This window comes from Gymnoscopelus braueri, assembly GCF_963280865.1.
Source record: "Gymnoscopelus braueri genome assembly, chromosome: 15".
NCBI lineage: Eukaryota > Metazoa > Chordata > Actinopteri > Myctophiformes > Myctophidae > Gymnoscopelus > Gymnoscopelus braueri.
The window spans coordinates 49815646-49838366 of record NC_137620.1 but is presented as its reverse complement, the minus strand read 5'-3'; the positions used below and the strand labels follow the sequence as shown (position 1 = coordinate 49838366).

Here is a 22721-nt window from a genome sequence, read left to right as displayed (position 1 = left end):
CCTCATCCATTGGCACACTGGCTTTATCAGTAAGTGCATAGATGACATAGTCCCAAAAAAGACAGTTCGGATCTATCCCAATCAGAAACCATGGATGGACAGCGGAGTACGTGCACATCTGCATGAACGGGATGCTGGTTTCAAATCTGGGGACGTGGAAACGCGCAACACGACGCGCGCGGCCCTAAACAGCGCCATCAGGAAGGCGAAAAAGGCCTACACAAAAAAGATGCAAGACAAACTCAGCAATGGCGACATCAGGAGCACATGGCAGGCGGTACACACCCTGACAGACTGCAAAACAAGAACCAGAAGCGAGGTGAACCCGCCTGCCTGCCTCCCCAACGAACTGAACACTTTCTACGGCCGGTTTGAGATCAGCTCCAACCGCGGCAGCCAAGCGGGGCCATCAGCAGCACCAGCAGAGGACAACCCTCTAACCATCTCGGAGAGAGAAGTGCGTACAGCCTTCACACGGGTCAACATCCACAAGGCAGCCGGACCTGATGGGATTCCAGGCCGGGTCCTTAAGACATGTGCAGACCAGCTGGCGGGTGTCTTCGCTGACATCTTTAACCTCTCCCTCTCCCTGGCTGTGGTCCCTGCAGGGTTCAAAATGTCAACCATTGTGCCCATTCCCAAAAAGGCCAAAGTGACATGCCTGAACGACTGGAGACCTGTTGCTCTCACCCCGATCGTCAGCAAGTGTTTCGAGAAACTGGTGAGGGAATACATCAGCTCCACGCTACCTGCCTCGCTGGATCCGTGGCAGTATGCATACCGCAAAAACAGATCCACCGACGACGCTATTGCCATGGCTCTCCACACCGTCCTCTCGCACATGGACAACAAGCTGCTGAAGGACAAATATGTACGTATGCTGTTCGTGGACTACAGCTCAGCATTCAACACCATTGTCCCAGCAATACTTGACAAAAAGCTCAGAGACCTAGGGCTACACCCAAGCATGTGCGACTGGATACAGGACTTCTTGTCCAACCGACATCAGGTGGTGAGAATGGGCAGCATCACATCCGACCCCCTGACCCTCAACACCGGAGCACCCCAGGGATGCGTGCTGAGCCCCCTCCTCTACTCCCTGTACACGTATGACTGCATAGCCACACATGTCTCCAACACCATCATAAAGTACGCGGACGACACGACAGTGATAGGCCGAATCGTCAACAACGACGAGTCTGACTACAGAGAGGAGATCAAATCACTAGCACGCTGGTGCCGGGAGAACAACCTCTCTCTTAACGTCGACAAGACCAAAGAACTGATCGTGGACTTCAGGAGGCCGCGGAGAGACCATGCGCCCATCCTCATCGACGGTGCTGCAGTGGAAAGGGTCAGCGAGTTCAAGTTCCTCGGAGTACACATCGAGGAGGACCTCAAATGGGAGACGCACTCCACACACGTGAGGAAAAAGGCTCAGCAGCGACTGTACTGGCTCCGCCGCCTGAAGAAGCTCGGAGTAGGACGTCGCATCCTCAGGCTGTACTACAACAGTTCTGTCGAAGGCATCCTAACAGGCTGTGTCACGGCCTGGTACGGGAACTGCACTGCCCGAGAAAAGATCAGCCTACAACGAGTAGTGCGATCGGCAGAGCGGATAATGGGAATCGAGCTCCCAGCGCTCCAAGAACTGTACAAAAAGCGGTGCGTGCTCAAAGCCAAGCGCATCATCAAGGACAAGCACCACCCAAGTCACAGACTGTTCAACCCCCTACAACGACCGCGACCGGGCAAGGGGCTCTACCGCAGTATCAAGAGTTCCACCACCAGGTACTGGTGTAGTTTCAATCCGGCCGCTGTCAGAATGCTGAATGGGGAATAAGCCTGAATGAGGCATAGGCCTTGTTCAGCAGCCTGACAACAGGCAGCGCAGACTTTTTTCTGGCTCTTCCTGAACACACCTGTGGATTATACCAGGGACAATGACTTGGACTTTAGCCCCCCCTCGGACACACCTGTGGACTACACCAGGTACAAATGACTTTTTGTTGCACTCTCTCATGGAGCTACTTGCGGATTATACTAGGGTCAGTCCACTCTAGGTGGACACGCACTGACCTTTTGCACCTTAATCCCTTGTATAACGCACTGACTTTTTTTTGGTCTTTTTTTATTGTGCTCCTTTTCCTCTAAGCACCTTAACGTCCATTGTCTATCATGCACAGTATAAGTATAACATGCACAGTATACAATACATTGCTGCTATGCTCAGGCACCTTAGTTTAGTTTTTTTTTTAGTTTTTATTATCTCAGGTTTTGTAAATATGTAGATAACTTGTCTGGCCTTCTGTTGCTCTCTTGTTTTGATCTCCTTCCCACTTACCCCCCACCCTCTTCTTCTCCCCCCCCCTCTTCTTTCTATGGAAACTAACGTTGCGATGGGAACGATGTACAAAAAAGAATTTCACCCACTTTTTTACCTTGTAAACCTGTGATGTGACAATAAAACTGATTCTGATTCTGATCCATTGAAGTTCAATGTAGCACCATGTTATATTCAGTCCCTCAGGCTTGATTATGTTGTCATGTTATTTAGTTCAGGAGAAATTATGCTACATACATCATTTGGTTATGGCCACCAGTGGATGTTTATGTGATGGCTCCATATCTGAAAATGTTCAGGGCCCCAAACTGTGTAGCAAGTTTCATGCTTTTATGAAAAACATATATTTTTGGACATATCCACCAGACTTATTCGCACTATTATTATTATTAATCTATTATTATTAATAATACAAAATACAATGATAATTCTAATGAGAGAGAGCCTTCTTTAACTTTCTTTCTTTCTTTCTTTCTTTCTTTCTTTCTCTTTCTTTCTTTCTTTCTTTCTTTCTTCCTTTCTTCCTTTCTTCCTTTCTTCCTTTCTTCCTTCCTTCCTTCCTTCCTTCCTTCATTTATCAGATCTCATAACAAATAATGAAGAAATTCGGATTGTGATGGTTGGGAAGACTGGAGCTGGAAAGAGTGCCACAGGAAACACCATCCTGGGTCCTGAAGCATTTGAATCAAAACTTTCACCCGATTCTGTGACATTGAGCTGTAATAAGGCCAGTGGTGTAGTGGCTGGTAGAAAGGTTTCTGTTATTGACACTCCAGGCTTGTTTGACACTGGGTTCAATGACGATGAAACCATTAAAGAGGTCAGAAAGTGTATTACTTGTTCTGCTCCTGGTCCTCATGTGTTCCTGGCTGTGATCAAACTAGACAGATACACAGATGAGGAGAGGAACGTTGTGGCAAAGATTCAGAAAGAATTTGGACAAAGTTCAGACAAATACACCATGATTCTCTTCACTCATGGTGACAAGCTTAAAGGTTCAATTGAAGAATTTGTGAATGATTCTCCAGAACTACAAGAATTAATCAGCAAATATAGTGGTTTTTATCATGTCTTTAACAACGAAAGTAAGGATGCCTCTCAGGTCACAGAGCTGCTGGAGAAAATCAACAAGATGGTGGAGGAGAACGGTGGAAGCCACTACACCAACCAGATGTTCCAAGAAGAAGTAAGGAGACAAGGTGAGAGAAACAAGTCATTACTTATTAAGGTGAGTTGATATTGGAGGAGTATCTGGTGGAAGAGTCTTGACTCTAGAGTCCCAAACCACAATTCCGTGACCATTCTCTGGCTGAAGATGTTTTGATGATTTATAATGATGATGTGTGTGTAATCACTCTCCTTCAAACATTAATATCTTAACATTAAATTAAATTGTTAACCAAAATAAAGAAATGGTATAGGCCTAGCCTACCTAGTGTGAAAATGCTCATCTCCTCAAAAACAAAACATAAATCCTTATGTGGTTCATATACAACTTTACAAGTGTGCTGTCTTTACAATAATGTACTCACAACAGCTCTAAGACACTAAAACCTCAGTTTAACCAATGGTCCCAATAACAGCAGACCTACAAGCTCATAACGTGTCACATCACGGTGCATTCTGAGCTTGTAGATCTGTTGAGTGTTTGTACATCTGTTGTGTGCTTGTAGATCTGCTATTTTGTGCTCTACTGTAAGGTGGAGTCTGCAGAGGTGAGTGCTAGGGGGTGAGGTGGAGTCTGAAGAGGTGAGTGCTAGGGGGTCAGGTGGAGTCTGAAGAGGTGAGTGCTAGGGGGTGAGGTGGAGTCTGAAGAGGTGAGTGCTAGGGGGTGAGGTGGAGTCTGAAGAGGTGCGTGCTAGGGGGTGAGGTGGAGTCTGAAGAGGTGAGTGCTAGGGGGTGAGGTGGAGTCTGAAGAGGTGAGTGCTAGGGGGTCAGGTGGAGTCTGAAGAGGTGAGTGCTAGGGGGTGAGGTGGAGTCTGAAGAGGTGAGTGCTAGGGGGTGAGGTGGAGTCTGAAGAGGTGAGTGCTAGGGGGTGAGGTGGAGTCTGAAGAGGTGAGTGCTAGGGGGTGAGGTGGAGTCTGAAGAGGTGAGTGCTAGGGGGTGAGGAGGAGTCTGAAGAGGTGAGTGCTAGGGGGTGAGGTGGAGTCTGAAGAGGTGAGTGCTAGGGGGTGAGGTGGAGTCTGAAGAGGTGAGTGGTAGGGGGTGAGGTGGAGTCTGAAGAGGTGAGTCTTCAGACTACTACTAATAATAATAATACATTTTATTTATAACGCACTTTACATTCTTACGAATCTCAGAGTGCTACAATTAAAAGCAAGGTATAAAAACAGCATAGGCAACAAAACAATTATAATAGACCCAACTAGGCTAAACTAAGAGCCAAAATTTAGAAATTAAAACTTAATACGAAGAACAAACAAAGTCCATAAAAATTAGAAAAATGCTTTTTTTAAAAGGTAGGTTTTTAGTCCATTTTTAAAAGCATCAGTGGACTGTGGTGCTCTCAGGTGGTCTGGGAGGGCATTCCACAGACATGGGGCTGTGTGACAGAAGGCCCGGTCGCCCATGGTGCGGAGGTTGGTGTCAGGGACAACAAGAAGGTTGGTGTTGTTGGAGCGGAGGCTTCGGGTGGCGGGTTTTGGGGTGAGGAGTTCTTTGAGGTAGGGGGGGGGGGGGCGTTGCCGTACATGCATTGATGGGTGAGAAGGGAAATCTTGTATTCGGTCCTGAAGGAGATGGGGAGCCAGTGAAGTGAGCGGAGGGTGGGTGTGATATGGTCATATTTTCGCACTCTCATCAGGACCGTAGCAGCGCTGTTTTGGATGTATTGGAGCCTTTGGAGGCTCTTGCTAGGGATCCCGATGAGTAGTGCATTGCAGTAATCGAGCCTGGAGGAGATAAAGGCGTGGACGAGTTTCTCAGCATCTGGCAGGGTGAGTGTGGAGCGGAGTGTGGAGATGTTCCTGAGGTGGAAAAAGGAGGTCTTATAGAGGTGTTTTATGTGTGCCTCGAAGGTGAGGTGCGGGTCCATTTTCACACCCAGGTTGGTGACTGTGGATGAGAGGGGGAGATTTTGACCGGAGAATGAGATGCTAGTTATGGGGCATGATTTGATCTGGTGGGGGGTGCCAATTAAGATGGCTTCAGTCTTGGAGCTGTTTAACTGAAGAAAATTGAGGTTCATCCACGCCTTTATCTCCTCCAGGCAGGTGGTCAGTGTGGATGAAGGAGATGGTGCCGGCAGGTCTGCAGGGGGGGGTGACGGAGATGGTGGTGGCTGGTTTGCGGGGGGGTGGGTCAATTTTGAGGTGCAATTGAGTGTCGTCGGCATAGCAGTGGAACGAGATGCCATGCCGACTGATGACGTGGCCGAGGGGGAGCATGTAGAGGGTGAAGAGTGTGGGGCCGAGTACGGATCCCTGGGGGACACCGCAGGTGACATGGTGTGTCCGGGATTTTCTTCCTCCCAGGGATACGCACTCGGTTCTGTCGGAGAGGTAGGAATGAAACCAATTTAGAGCAGAGTCAGAGAGACCAATGGAGTGAAGGCGGTTGAGGAGGATGTCGTGGTGAACAGTGTCGAAAGCTGCAGTCAAATCAAGCAGGATGAGGAGTGATGGGGAACCTGCATCCGCTGCCATCAGTAAGTCGTTTGTGACTCTAACTAGGGCTGTTTCCGTGCTATGGGCTGCACGGAAACCAGACTGAAATTTCTCAGCAATGCTGTTTATGTCCAGGTGGTCCTGGAGTTGTGCTGCCACCACTTTTTCCAAAATTTTGGAGAGAAAAGGGAGGTTAGAAATGGGTCTGTAATTGGCCAAGCTGTCGGGATCTAATGAGGGTTTTTTGAGCAGAGGTGTGATGATGGCTGTCTTCAATGCAGAGGGAACAAGGCCAGACTGGAGTGAGAGGTTTATGGTTTTAGTTATCAGGGGACTTATGGCACTGATGTTAAGGTGTGGGGAAGGGGTCCAGGGCACAGGTGGAGGGTTTCATCCTTTTGATGATGTCCACGACCTCTTGCTGCATGGTGGTGGAGAAACAGCCGAGAGGCTGAGAGATCCCAAGCGGGGGGGCAGGGGAAACTGGAGATGTGGAGTGTCCGGAGAGCTGGGAGCGGATGGTGTTTACTTTAGTGGTGAAGAAGGAGATGAAGTTATTGCATTGTTCCTCTGTGAATGCTGAGTGAGTGGAAGATTGCGGTTTGAGAAACTGATTAACACTTGCATGACTAAGCCATCAATATGACCGATTTTGAGAATTTAAAGTGGATTATCTTCTCTCATGAAGCTCTGAGAAAGTTCCCCTTTCATGACTTTTCCTAAATATTTGTTTCAAATCATCTCCGTTTTTTTCTTCTTCTGAAACGTATTATAAATATGAAATATATACCATATATACCATCCCAACCGTTATATTTCGGCTAAATTGACCGTTCTCCCCCTCTCTCCCCCAGGCAAGAGCAGTCGACACCTCCAGACCCCCCGCAGAGCGGCCCGTAGACGAGCGGCCCGTAGACGAGCATACGCAGCGAGTCTATGCAAGTCTATGTTGCCATGTCTGCTTATTATAAGCGACTTTGGGCTTGTTTTTCACGTCTTTCTATTATTATTATTATAATTATATATATATATAATTACATTATAATGGTAATAATAATATAGCTGCCCACGTGTTTTGTGCACAGTTTGCACACTGGGTTGTTTACAAGTTACTATAGTTCGCTTGCTGCTACTAAATTTAAAGCAGCATTACATGACGGTCATATTATGACAGTCATGACGAAACTTCAACCTGTTTTTTGCACTTTCTCCATTTACATACATACATAGGTACATCTACATAAACGTTCGGATTTCAAATATAAAGTCTTTATTCCGTGGCCACGGATGTTACAATTTACTTCGGGTGGGTATAAGTACCCGTAACTTCTGTATTGTTCAATAAAAAGCATTTTAATCCGATTGGCGGTCATTTTCTCATAGAGTTATAGTGTATCAGAGTGCAATTACACCTCCCAACCGATAGGGTCACGTAGTTGAAAGCACGGAGAAAATACAGAGAAAATGGCCACCGATCGGATTAAAATGTTTTTTATTGGACAATACGGAAAATATGGGTACTTATGGGTTACCCGAATAGAATTGTAACATCCCTGGCCATGAGGTAAGCACTTTATATTTGAAATCTGAACGTTTGTGTAGATGTACGGGCTGTAAATGGAGAAAGTGCAAACACCAGGTGTAAGTTTATCGCTACATGCTAAGAAGCTAACGTCAGTTCGTCAGCATTAGTTTGGGCACTTTGGGGTCGGATTAGTGTTTTTGTTGGAACATTAAGCCGACACGCAACACCACGTTTAATGTTACGTTGTAAACAACCACCACCAAACCTTTTGTTAACTTATAACTCGATCTCTTTGTGGTGAACGCTTGTGTCTCTTCAAGTTGTTGTGTTTTTCCCACATTGCTTGCCTTCGGATAAAATCAAGCATTGTGTTTTGTTCTCCACATCGATGTAGCGAAAATGTGTCCATATCACCTCTTCTCTTTCTCCCGAGCCCAGTGCAAAGCATTTTACCGTTTTATTTTGTAAAGTTTCGCTCTGAAATCTGAATCCTCCTGCCATTCATTTGACGGTGGTGTGACTCTGTGTGTGTGTGCGTGCGCGGCTGCAACTTTAAAAGGGGGTGTGTGTGAGTGAGGAACAGCATGCCCTGCGCTGCGCATCAAAGGAGACAGGGAGTGACAAAATCATATATGATATAATATTTCGTCTCGTCTTTGTTCGTGAACTAAAATGACCATAGATTTTAGTCCAGTCTTTATTTAGTGAACTACATTTTCGTCTCGTCTTTATTAGTCAACGAAATTGCATAATGATTTAGTCCCAGTTATTGTTTATTCATATGGGTGGTGGTCTCGTCTTGTCTTCGTCCTTTGAAAAATGTGCGTTGACGAACATATTTCGTTTCGTTTTCGTTAACGAAATCAACACTGCATGGAAGTAAAAATGAGATCCCCACATACACAAATCACAAATCATGATGACATATAGGAGACAGATAGAAATACACACTAGCCTACTGCTTCATGTCTCACTGTTTTCTCAGGGCACAACGCATGCAGTAACACTTTCATAGACCTGCCTGCTTATTTCTCTCTCAAAATTTGGCAACCCATTTTCAACTCTCAGCTTTTTAGAAGACAATGGAACCCCCCACTGTTTGGGGGAGAAAGTGTGAACTAGTCTGGAGTACAGAGGGGAGACAGTGGCCAATAGGATAGCCTGATTTGGGGATCAAAATGATCGTTTTTCAGGCATGGTGGAGGATAATGAAACCTCAGTCATGCGAGTGTTAATGGTGGAAAAAAGCTGCTTGGAGTTGCCGGGGGTATTGTTAATTAAATTGGAATAGAATTTAGCTCGTGCATCTCTAAGGGCTTTAGAGTAGGCCTTCTGGTGGTCTTTGTAGGCCAGTTTGTGCACGGTGAGTCCTGTGGCTTTGAGACGCCGCTCTAGGATGCGCCCAGCTGTCTTCATTTTTCACAGCTCACAGGTGTACCAGGGGGCTGTGCGTGAAAAAGTGACAGTTTTGGTTTTTGTTGGGGCGTGGAGATCCAAGAGACCGGTCAGGGATTTATTATAAAAATCCACTGCTTCACTTGCTGAAGGGAAGTTTGCAGAGGAGAGATGTTGAAGGTCCAGTGTTATTGAGTCTTGGTTGATATTTCTGATGTTTCTGAAGGACATTTGGCGCTTGGGTTTGGCGTAGGGGGGTGGGAATGGCAGCTCCATTTGGATGAGTCTGTGGTCAGACACACCTACTTCGTGTACTTGGATATTGGTGATGGGGATAGAATGAGAAATGACTAGGTCCAGGGTGTGCCCCTTGTCATGTGTGGGGACGTTGATGTGTTGGGTGAGGTTTAAGCAGTCCAGTAATTGCAGTAGGTCAGAGGCAGGGGGGCGGGAGGGGTTGTCAACATGAATGTTAATATCACCAAGAGCTATCAGATTTGCAGATGTAGTACAGAGGGTTGTGAGTAGGTCATGCAGTTCTGGAATAAAGGCAGGGTTAGGTTTAGGTGGCCGGTAAATGAGTAGTACTGTCATGGGAAATGGGGGTTTACATTTGAAAGCAAGTGCTTCAAACAATGACTGTGTAGGCAGAGGGAAAGGGGACAGATCCAGGTCGAGGCGGTGAAATACTGCTAAGCCTCCGCCACGACTAGTGCTGCGGGGTTTTACCAGGTATTTATAGCCAGGTGGACATGCTTCATTTAAGGATTGATAGACATCCGGGAGCTGCCAGGTCTGTGTTAGGCACATAATGTCTAGTCCTTTGTCCAAAATGTGGTCGTTAATAAATGAGGATTTTTGTTTAAGTGCTTGGATGTTGAGAAGGTCCATTTTTACAGTAGTTGGGGTGATGTATTTCTGTAGGGGCGAAGTAGTGTGAGATCCACTCCACGTTTTCCATGCTGTTTGGGATCCACTACGCGTTTTCCATGCTGCTTGGAGTGTGGCAGCCTCGCAGAGCTGCTACAACATCCAAGTGCGCCGATGTTCTGATGACGCAATCGAGGTGCGACGGAGCGGGGAGCAGAACAGATGGTTGTAATGGAGTGGCCAGGCTGAGTATACACAAACTTTCGGCGTGTGCTTCTGTGAGTGTAACGGGGTCGACGTAGGATTCCAAGTTGTTTGATGAATGGGATGCATTTTGGAATAGTGCCGTTATTGAGTCCCAGTAGGAGTGAGGTAGAGTATTTGAGCATATTACGGAGTATGAGAGGTTGAACCTGGAGTTAGCCTGGTTAGCTGCGGCCACCGGTCGCCTGTCGACTGAGTGGCTGCAGCTACCGGCAGGTGGGTAGGAGGCACTGAGGGACAGCTGGGAGGCTGTCCGGGAATATACCTCAGCAGTAGCCACCTTAGCAGCAGAATCCAGGAGGTTATGGAGGACTGGAACAGCGGGTTGTCGGCAGCTGTTAGCCACGTTGAACAACCGACGGCTGTCTGGCAGAGGAGAGGCGGTCCCAGGCAACGAGGCCTAACCGCACCGGGGACAGCTGGAGGGCTGCCCGGGTTATTGGAGCTCTGCAGCGCTGGACGGAGATGGAGGTGTCCAGGCAAATGACTGCCAACAGCGGACATGACTGGTCCGACGCTTGCCGGAGTTGGAGAACGTCGGCAGCAGGTAGGAAGGACAGTAGTCTCTGTTCGTGTTGGACATACACAATATCCACTCACAGATGTAGTCAGTGGCGTCCGCTGTGTAAAATAAAAGGGCTAAACTCACTACAAAAGCTAAACTCTAAAACTCTAAAACTCTAAAAAGTTAAAACAAATCACATAGAAGCTAGCTAGGGGTTGGAGAAGCGGCGAACAAACAGCGCCAGCGTCCTCTCACCCACTGTGCATCATTGTGAGTGAGTCTGCAGTTCTAACTGCAATGGGGAGTTTGGGAGCCAGGAGGAACAAGAGTCTAGGACGTGTGGAGCGTTGTCCAGGGTGTTTTAGGGAAGAGAGAAGAGTCTAGGACGTGTGGAGCGTTTTCCAGGGTGTTTTAGGGAAGAGAGAAGAGTCTAGGACGTGTGGAGCGTTGTCCAGGGTGTTTTAGGGAAGAGAGAAGAGTCTAGGACGTGTGGAGCGTTGTCCAGGGTGTTTTAGAGAAGAGAGAAGAGTCTAGGACGTGTAGAGCGTTGTCCAGGGTGTTTTAGAGAAGAGAGAAGAGTCTAGGACGTGTGGAGCGTTGTCCAGGGTGTTTTAGAGAAGAGAGAAGAGTCTAGGACGTGTGGAGTGTTGTCCAGGGTGTTTTAGAGAAGAGAGAAGAGTCTAGGACGTGTGGAGCGTTGTCCAGAGTGTTTTAAGGAAGAGAGAAGAGTCTAGGACGTGTGGAGCGTTGTCCAGAGTGTTTTAGGGAAGAGAGAAGAGTCTAGGACGTGTGGAGCGTTGTCCAGGGTGTTTTAGGGAAGAGAGAAGAGTCTAGGACGTGTGGAGCGTTGTCCATAGTGTTTTAGGGAAGAGAGAAGAGTCTAGGACGTGTGGAGCGTTGTCCAGAGTGTTTTAGGGAAGGGAGAAGAGTCTAGGACGTGTGGAGCGTTGTCCAGGGTGTTTTAGAGAAGAGAGAAGAGAATTGGTTGGTTTTTACCTATAACTGCACCGATCTGTGTAAAACTTTGTATGCACACTCCCTAGAGGTCAAGGAAAAACCTTTGTTCTGCATTTTTCACATCTGTCTTTTATAGCGCCACCAGGAGGCCAACTTATGTAAAACATATTTTTTTATATTAAGCCTTCAGATTGTATCCAAATTTCACGCAAAACGGTACACATGATCTCTATAGTCATGTGATCAAGACGGATCTGTTTTGGTTTTTCATATTCCATCCTGATTGGCTAAGATTGACATCTAAAGTTTGCAGTAGTGGCTTGTTTTGAACAAAATACCGCAAATCATTAACGCAGCGTCCGATTGCGATTAACTTTATACGCACATTCACACTTAGTTGAGGAACAAATGCCACCCTTTTAACATTGGCCTGCAGCGCCACCAGCAGCTCTAATTTATCAAAACATTTCTTTTTAACAAAATGCCTCAAATCATGAATGCAGTGTCCCATTGCCGTGCAAGGCCTAAGAAGAAATCGCACCCTTTTCACATTGGCCTATTATAGCGCCACCAGGAGGCCACAATAACCTACCTGACCTGGCGGAGACCTGTGCTCCACGGAGCACGTTTTCTAGTTGTATTTCTTTTTGTGTGTAAAACACTTTTTTATGTGTTTTATAAATAAAGCCATTTTAAACTGAAGATGATCATGCGGAAGCTAGGCATAGGTTTATAGACATTAGGCATGGTTAGGCTGACAAATCCTGGTCTTTTGGCTAATGTTACGACGTATCATAACCAAGTAGCACCATGCTGATAGAACATAGAACATACTGTACTCTACACTCTATAATGAAGTCTGATTCTGAACACTAACCTACGTTACCAGGCTTTCCACACTGGAAAAAAAAATGCCAACCGAATGCGAGCATGCTAATCCCCCCTTTCACATGTACAATTCATTTAAATACAGCCTCCCTTTTGTAGACACAAATTAAATGCATTTGCAGATCCCACAAAGTTTACCTGTTGTAATGTGAAGATTGTACAACAATCGAACTCAGGACACAGGAAATGTGCACAATCTCTCTCTCTCGCTGTGTGTGTGTGTGTGTGTGTGTGTGTGTGTGTGTGTGTGTGTGTGTGTGTGTGTGTGTGTGTGTGTGTGTGTGTGTGTGTGTGTGTGTGTACACAGAATATGATGTGTCCATGTGTACCATTACAGAGCTATTAGGATCCAATGCTAACATGCCAGGAGAAGAGGAGGAGCAGAGAGATGACATCATTCCTATTACATCACCAGAACCACGGAGATGGATCCCAGTCAGTAAAAGATGGAGGAAACAGTTAGAGAAGCTTGCAAACATTGATGACTGTAAAGTTATCAAAGTTGGGAGTCTTCTGTTTGTGGCAGAAGAAGAATTCCGCATCGCAGTGGGAGGTGATGGAGTTGAGGTCTTCTTAGGGTTAATGATGGCACTGAAGTCGCAGTGAAAAGAATGTCTAACTTCTTTCATGTGCTGAAGAACGAGAAAGACTTTTTACGTCTTCCAAAGCTTAAACATCCTTCAATTGTTCGATATGTTGACTTTGCAGAAGATACAAACTTTGGTTATCTTGGTCTTCAGTTGTGTGAATACACACTGGTAGAATACATCAGTGAACACAACCTTTCTGAACTGGAGAGGAAACAACTTGCACATCAATTTGTCCAGAGCTTATGTATTCTTCATTGCCAGGATCCTACAATTCTCCACCGTGATATCAAGCCCCAGAATGTCTTGATTGGTAAGCTACGGAAACAAATTAAATAAGCAAATAATATCCGAAATATATTCAACATATGCTGAATTTATGATCTAAAACCCTGTATTATATTGATATACACAATTGTCCTTGCAGATATTCAAAGCAAGGCAAGACTGTCAAATTTTGGAATAAGCCGAGAATTACCCAAAGAACAAACATTCCTACTCACAAGAGTTCAAGGAACGAAACACTGGAAGGCAAAGGAGACTCTATGCAATGATCAATTCCCATATGAAAGAAGCACCGATATCCAGGTTGTTCTTTTATTCTGTGTGAGAACAATTCAATTAATAACAACATAAAAATGTTCTTACTCATTTTATATGCTCATCTTTAAGGTGGCTGGGATGTTGATATATTACATCCTTTCTGGAGGACATCATCCATTTGGCAAAGGCGTTAGATGTGAAATCAACATTCTGGAAGGACATTACAACCTGGACCATGTTCAGGATGTGGTTGCCAAGGATCTCATCGAGAGGATGATCAATGAAGACCCAAAGAAAAGACCTAGAGTGGAGGAATGCTTGGATCATCCTTTATTTTGGTCAAACGACAGGTAGGCTATGATAGAAATATTTTCCCATTTCCACAGTATTCATTCATTCACTGATATCTAAACGTTATTTCAGTTCATCATAGTCTAATGCGTTCAGTATTATTTTTCCAGGAGAGTACAGTACTTGAGAAGGATTGGAAAGGAGTACATCACTGTACTGGGCCAGTTTGCTGATCAGGGACACAACACATGGAAACACAAGGTGACTTTATTACTAATAGTACATAAATGTATCCAACATTATGTAAGTCTATCACTATCATACCCCCTCCCCATATCTCCCCCCGCAGCCCCCCCCCCCCAACTCACATCGACGTGACTTCAACTTTCAGACAGAAAGTCGACTTGCAAAAATCGGAAATCGTTAATGCCCTAAATTGTACTTAATCTTTGTTTTCTCTATTGTTCTACTTTTTTATTCATCATATTCTGTATTTCACTTTAAAGGGATATTTAACTTTCAAATAAAATAAACATAAAAAATATATGAAAAATAAATGTTGTAAATGACGGTTAGTGCTTCTTATGTCAGCTTATAGTCTCAGATCTTGTAGCCTGAGGCTACGAGCTCAATCCATGGTCTTGAAGGGCGGACCCAAACACAGCCGCCCGGATTTGTGCGTGGCTTCCTATTGCTTCACCAATCTATGTCCCCGCCTCCCCTCCCCTCCCCCCCTCGGCCTGTGCACGGAGCACGCTGACGTCACCAAATTTAGAGCGACGCCCCTCTGCACTCTGATTGGTTAGGAGATAACAAGGTCCAAGACCATCGTTCCTGCATGGCTCCCCCAGGCTTTTTTTCTTTTGTAACAAAAAAAAAAGCCTGGGTTTCCGAGGCTACAGATCTTGTGACGTGAGGCACAGTTAGACATGAAAGAACAGATCTATAATGTGCTGAGTCAACAGCTGCCATGATAAGAATGTTTACACTGAGGTTCTCTAGACACTTATGTTCTTCAAAATGTTCATCCCAGCCTTTTAAGGATAAGGATAATTCCTTTTAACAGGTCGTTCATGAAAGTCCTTGCGGTCTTGTTTCCAATGAGAACCTGTGAGCAATTAGGGGTTAAGAGTCTTGCTCAGGGAAAAATTTCATTTCATCAACACATATGCTGGCGTGGCCTGGAATCGAACCTGGGGCAACCAGGGCCTCTGGCTCCCTAGGCGGGCTCACTAACCACTCAGCTATGGCCGCCCCTTAAGTCAGTCTCCAGTCTCACCAGAGCCCTCAGTTGGAATGAATGAATATTGCATTATCTCTTCATTCCCTTACAATACCTTTGTAATGCCTATGTATACCAGAGCTGTGTATGAAATGTGCTATTTAAATATAAAATACACTTGTAGGTAACTACAAGTGTATTTTAACTAAAGCATCATTTGAAGCTCATATCCTTCCTTTAAGTCATTCATTTAATCTTCAAGCTGTGTTTTTCCAGTCCCCACCAGAGTTGCTTCTTCTCATTGGATACTGTGTGTGTGTGTGTGTCTGTGTCTGTGTCTGTGTCTGTGTCTGTGTCTGTCTGTCTGTCTGTCTGTCTGTCTGTGTGTGTGTGTGTGTGTGTGTGTGTGTGTGTGTGTGTGTGTGTGTGTGTGTGAAAGATCAAGTCCCTTTCATTTTGATCTTTCAGTTGTATATATTTTTCCAGTTTCCACTTGAGTTGAAGATGGATGAAATGAAGTCGTACCCTGAGAACTCTTTTGGACTGCTGCGCTTCATTCACCATCTCCATGAGCACTAGTAAGTTTAATTACATTTAAAAACACAAACAGAAGTCAATCCTGTCCATTTATAAATAAATATTTGATCCCCACCAAAATGTATGGAGCATTTCTCATGGAGCACTTTCCCTGGGTGTAAAACTAAATAATTCCCTGAGTGTTCCGTTATCAGTGTTACAATTGAATTGTAGGATAATGATACTAAAGGTATCATCTTCTATTGAATCTTGTTTAGGAGCCTGCATTCAATTATTTTGTGTTTTACTGCTTATAAAAGGAGAAGTTTGGCCATAAGACTAACATAGTTATATGGTTATAATATGGTTATATCACTGTAGATGTGTGTGTTCACCATCGGATGTTGTGACTCCAGTGATCACTGCTTTGTGTTCACAGTGCTGAAGAGGTAGCTGGTGTTGACCTGATGGAGATGTTTCCTGATCTGTTTGGATGTGTTTATCAGTTTGCCCAAAAACAAGACTGGAACTCAAGGCCAACCCTGAAGGACATGTTTCACACAGTGGTGTGATCTAGTTTTTTTCGGAGGGTATACGATAATTATTCCCTGCACGACATGCGCGATACGCTATCGCGTTTTCAATGGATGAAATGGTTATTAGACTGTATACGCTTTCCCCCAAAAAAATCTGCACTGTATACGGCGTATACACCGTACCACGGTAGAACACATCACTGGTTTCACACATAAGATGTTCTATATGAAAGTCCACAAACCCTTTAGAGAAAGACACTTTTCAGTCTATAAATGACTCAGTGTCTTGAAGGACTCTCATGATTCAAGAGTTCAATATTCAGTAGCCTGGAGAAAACATGTTCCCCTCTCATTTTAGTTCCCCACCGGAAGGACGTTGAGGGCCCTATTCTTGCCAGTGCCTTACCCGTTGACAAAATCATCAAGAAGGCCAGCTCTGTGGTTGGCCTCCGCATGGAAGGGCTGCAGTCGGTCGCAGAGAGGAGGATAAGGGATCAACTTAATTACATCCTGGCTAACCCCTCCCATCCACTCTATGGCGAGCTGCAGGATAGGATAGAATAGGATAGGATAAAACAACAGATCTGTTGGGAATTGATTACATGAAACAGGTGCCTGCGTGTTTAGTCTCAATGTTTGTAAACAAATAATTGGTCTCTACAGCTTCAGGTTGACTATACTGTTTATGTTTAAGTTTATGTTTATTAAAGGATCCCCATTAGAGACACATGAATGAGCCTCTAGTCTTCCTGGGGTCCTAATACCTCTACTACATGGTACAGTAGCACCCTGAAGGTGATTCAAACAGCTGAAAGTAAACTAGACAGTTGTCGGTGTGATACAATGTGAGGGTGTTTTTTATAACATTGGGTTTTTGTTTTTATTGTTGTTTTTTACTTGTCTTTTGTTTTTTGTTATGATGTATGTGACGTACGCCTGTGTTTCGCTCTGTTACATCGTCCAGTTGTTTCCTTCTTTGCTCTTGTTGTTTTTTTTAATTGTTGTTGGACATACAATCCCATATGACAGACAAGCACTGATGGACATCAAAACGGCCATCACTCATGTATATCAATGTTTATGGATGGATATGCTATGTGTAAATATGTAGATATGTTGTTGTCTCTTTTTTATTATTCTTTCTTTATTTTTTATTTCTTTATTACCCCCCCCCCCCCCCTTCTCTCTCTTCTGGAAATAATCAAAACGATAGAACTTGCACAATATAGAGCTATTTAACACTGTTACTGAACAAACACTCTATAGTAATGATTACTATCACAATATAGAGCTATTTAACACTGTTACTGAACAAACACTCTATAGTAATGATTACTATCACAATATAGAGCTATTTAACACTGTTACTGAACAAACACTCTATAGTAATGATTACTATCACAATATAGAGCTATTTAACACTGTTACTGAACAAACACTCTATAGTAATGCTTAGGCCCTACTATCAGAATATAGAGATATTTAAAGTTTTAACTAAAAACGTTTTGTTTGAACAAAAGGCCTCAGCCTGTGTTCACTCAGGGTCAGTTCTAGATCATTCTTCAGGAGAAAGACAATCAGTATGAATGTTTTTATTGTCTGTGATGTGGAGGAATAACTGACAACTTTGTTTATAAGGAGCTGCTTTAACTGTCTGTGACTCATTCAAACATATTTGTAATAAGTTTGCTTTGATAATAAAATAACATTCTCTATTAATGTCAAATTCTCCAACGACTTCTGCTTTTCTGTATAAATGTAGTTTATACAAACTACATTTATACAAACTACATTTATACAAAGATACACAAGAGTGTATCTTTGTACCTCTACTACATGGTATCCTTTCCATGACAGTTCTGGAGTATATTTAAACATTGTATCTCTGATACAATAGAACATAATCTGATCTAATCATAATCTTATTTCCTTATCTTAATCCATATATTTAAAGTTGTTTTGCCTTTTAATTGCAGCTTGAAGCAAGCTTTTATCTTGATGTCAAATACATAATACAAATTCTTCCTTATACAAGGTTTAGGAGTGAATGTCAGCATGCAGTGAAGAATGAATGATATTTGAGTCAGTAATCTTCATTGTAGCCTTACATATTTACGATGATCCTTACATATTTATAATGATCCTTAGTTTACATCTTTATTATGATCCTTACATCTTTATTATGATACTTTAAAGTACATTTTGATGGCAATACTTTTGTACTTTTACTCAAGTAAATGTTGAATTCCGGACTTTTACTTATATACTAACTAAATAGAGTAAATAGAATTATATACTAACTAAAATATACAGTACTAAATAGAGTATTTCTATATTGCAGTATTGATACTTTTACTTACAGTAAGTAAACATTGTGAGTACTTTTTCCACACTGCCAAACAGAGGACAGTGAAAGTGTGACTGTGTGAGAACAGTCTGCTTTGACAACAAGTCACTGCATGATGAGGCTGCTGGTGACTCACCTCCACTAACATGCATCTGGCCCAACCCAATACAAAGGTTCAGCCAATGGAACAATAGCACAGATAATAACAGTAATCCATGCCGCCTACGCCGTACTTTTACTTTTGATACTTTAAGTATATTTTGAAGCCAATACTTTTGTACTTTTACTCAAGTAACATTTTGAACACAGGCCTTTTTGCGAACGCGGGAGGAGGCGCGGCGAAGCCGCGCCTCCGACCAAGTGGAGCTTACTATGTAACTCTGCCTGGGTTGTGTCTCTGTATCTCTGTCTGTATCTCTGTGTGCACTGCCTGTGTGCAGCTCCTCTGAGATAAGTAAATGTCCAATTTAGACGTACCATACATCAAATGAAAGGTCTTTGAAAACTGAACACACCTGTCAAGGTTGCGTTTAAGCCCGCCCCTTCCCCCGGAAGCCACGCCCCGGAGAAGGCTCCTAAAAACTCCCCATTGAAACCCCATGTTAAATGAAAAGTGCCCGAATCGCTCCCAAACTTTTTCTACCCCCCCTAAGTGGGGGTCTACGAACAAATACATCGGGCTCGGATTTTGGCTCCGCCCCCCGGAAGTGGGTGAAACAGGCACTTCAAACACTTTGTTGAATTGTTCAAAAACATTCCAAGTTTTTTTTTTGTGAATTTGTATTTTTCTAAGATGCTCCTTTTAACGCAGATTTTTTAAAAAAAGATTTTTTTTTTTTTATTGGTTACTTTTTTTTAAATATTTATTTGAATTCTTTTTTTGCGTTCGCTTACCGCGTTCGCGCGTCTTACTTGTACTTGTAACAGAGTATTTTTATATTGTGGTATTTCTACTTTTACTTAAGTAAAATATCTGAGTAGGCTACTTCTTCCACCACTGGTAACAGAGTATGTTTATATTGTGGTATCGCTACTTTTAATTAAGTAAAATATTTGAGTACTTCTTCCACCACTGGTGACAGTGAGATCTAACAGCTTTCATCCTGGTGTCTCTATTCAGGGCAGATCTACAAGCTCACTATGCACTGGGTTGAGTGATCTTGTAGATCGATTATTTCACTATTAAAATGTTAGCATGAGTTTGAACCATTTAAGTGGTTAAAATACTTCTCTGTGACCTCTGACCTCTATGTCTTATAGATGTGATCAGTAAGACATACGGACATGTCATGCAATTTACAACCTGCAGAGGGCAGAAGAGGACACTGAACAGACACTAGTCAGAGAATACAGGTCAATCAGGGACGTGTGTGTGTGTGTGTGTGTGTGTGTGTGTGTGTGTGTGTGTGTGTGTGTGTGTGTGTGTGTGTGTGTGTGTGTGTGTGTGTGTGTGTGTGTGTGTGTGTGTGTGTGTGTGTGTGTGTGCGTGCGTGCGTGCGTGCGTGCGTGCGTGCGTGCGTGTGTGTGTGTGACTGTGTGTGTGTGTGTGTGTGTGTGTGTGTGTGTGTGTGTGTGTGTGAGTGAGCAGTGACTAACATGAGAGGAAGAGGAGGGTTTACATTGAGGAGACTTTGGAGGCGGGGCTGTAAGCTGCCCATCCAATCAGAAGTTAGAATGCTACTGTATTGTATGTGCTATTGTTTCATTGGCTGAACTTCTTTGGTTCTTTGGGTTGGGCCAGATGCATGTTTGTGGTGAGAATGCATGCAGTGACTAGTCAGTCACAGCAGCCTAGTCTCACATTCATAGATTCATACCCACAATGTGAGTTGAGGGTTTGTATGTCAGTATTTTAACTATCATCTTTAAGGCAGAGGGTTTGTATATCTTTGGACAACAGGGGAAAAGGGCTCCCAAAGCCCCCCCCCTCACATGCCTGTAAATAGTTATAAAACACCATGAGGTTTATCAAAGGATCAATGAAGTCAACAGAACTGAAACATGATGTTGTTTGATGCATGTTTTATTGTGACTTTTTTCTTGTACGTTGTTCAAAACAAATACAAAGAAAGAAAGAAAGAAAAAAAGCTCACTTGAGGACACACACACACACACACACACACACACACACACACACACACACACACACACACACACACACACACACACACACACACACACACACACACACACACATATTGCACACACACACACACACACACACACACACACACACTGTGTGTGTGTGTGTGTGTGTGTGTGTGTGTGTGTGTGTGTGTGTGTGTGTGTGTGTGTGTGTGTGCGTGCGTGTGTGCGTGTGTGTGTGTGTGTGTGTGTGTGTGTGTGTGTGCATGCAAAGGGAGGCTAGTTAGTTGCATCATGGGTACATGATGTCTTTGTTCCACAGAAAAAAGAAAAACATAATGAGTGTAATATACATTCCTGTTTACACACGTTTGTTTTTATAGGACAAAAAGAAGTGTGATTTATAACTGTCTCAAGCTTAACACTTTATTATGTATTTATTGCTATTATGTAGCAGGCCAGTTGTTCTCAAAGTGTGGTCCGGGGACCCCCAGGGGTCTTTGAGGGCGCTACAGGGGGTCCCCAACAAAAAAACTGTCATTTCAGCCCTGTTTTATTTTTCGGCTTTATTTATACAAGAACATGTTGACAAATCTTGATGCATTTTCTCTCATCAGGGTCCCTGGTTCAACATCTTTTCAACATTGTAATCAACCACCCACTGCTATGACATCATCACACTGGAACATATGTGTGCTATGACATCATCACACTGGGACATATGTGTGCTATGACATCATCACACTGGAACATATGTGTGCTATGACATCATCACACTGGGACATCTGTGTGCTATGACATCATCACACTGGAACATATGTGTGCTATGACATCATCACACTGGAACATCTGTGTGCTATGACATCATCACACTGGAACATCTGTGTGCTATGACATCATCACACGTGACCTACATGCATTGTGTCGTTCCTGTGCTTTTGATACTTTTAGTGCACGTGACCTACATGCATGTTGTTGTGCTCCTGTGGTTTTAACACTTACAGATCATGTGTATATTAAAATGTGTATTTTGTGTAAGTACTGGACAGTTTCACAGTGCATTTTGAGTCTAGTTGACAAACATCATTGTCTATTATTGTTACTTTAGTTCATTAGTTTATTTGTAAGAGAAGTACAGAGAAACACTGACAGTGTGATGTACTGTACACATTAGTAATACAGTAGATGAAGATCATTTACAACACCTTGGATATCAATAGTTCAACTCATTAAAATGACATAACAAATTAAAATCACTGCAGTAGGTTAATAAAATAAAAAGATAGAGCACATTTAAAACAACAGTGTTGAACCAAGTGCTGTACACTCAGTAAGCAAATATATACAAAGAAATACTAACAATAAACAGGGGGAAATATTAAAGTACATAAAACTAACATCCACTAAAAACATAAATGATTAATTGATGGATAGATAATAATAATAATTATCCTTTCCTTGTATATGCAATGAATGTATTCCATAGAAAGAAGCAGTCAAATAAAAAATACATTCTTAGAATACAATTTAAGTCATGCAAGGACTAGAAAATATATCGTTTATAATATATAATAATGATGAATTTCTACCCTAATTTACAGATATCAAAATATAGGAAAGTGAACTTCAAAGACTGCCTGTAAAAAAAATATCTCTCTCTAAGTGTTTCACTTGTTCCTCATTCTGCTGGGGACCCCCTGGAACCCTCTCAAGGACCCCTGGGGGTCCCCAAACCTCACTTTGAGAACCACTGATATAACCAGTGAGCTGTACTGTCATGGCATTTAACACAGTGTTGCCAGTTTTGTGAGAGAAATAAGCAACCAAATATACAAAAACCAGAGTGTAGAAGAGAGAGTAACGTCACGCTTTGATCTCGCCGCAAAGCGGGCCTCTATGGGCTATAGTTCCAAACATTGGAACTATCTCATTGACGTAGACAGAGCACTTCCGCATTCCATTCTTACAATGGGAGTCGACGCTACTGTCGTTACTCTCTTTCTAAATTACTCTGACAAAAACAACATGAGCGCTTTAAACCTATATACTGTATGCATCGGCTATTTGAATGCTTTTTGAATTTAATTAATTAATTAAGAAGGTAACAACGCATCGCGATGCGACGTGTTGTGAGCTTGTAGATCAGCTATATAAAAAAAAACATGAAATAAAATGTGAAATATTTGGACGTTTTTTTTAAACATTCCAACAACACAGATCTGGTACGGGGGGGGGGGCGTA

The 22721-nt window shown here is 43.3% G+C and overlaps 1 protein-coding gene across 2 annotated transcripts in view; it reads left to right on the top strand.

The window, feature by feature from the left end:
- The window catches only part of LOC308102277 (uncharacterized protein), a 281082-nt gene that overhangs the window by 127334 nt on the left and 131027 nt on the right, over nucleotides 1-22721 (top strand). For both annotated transcript variants that reach the window (XM_080451915.1, XM_080451916.1), the window contains exon 6: nucleotides 2926-3543. In XM_080451915.1, the coding sequence (XP_080308041.1) occupies nucleotides 2926-3543 (618 nt within the window). The remainder of the gene's footprint in view (nucleotides 1-2925; nucleotides 3544-22721) is intronic.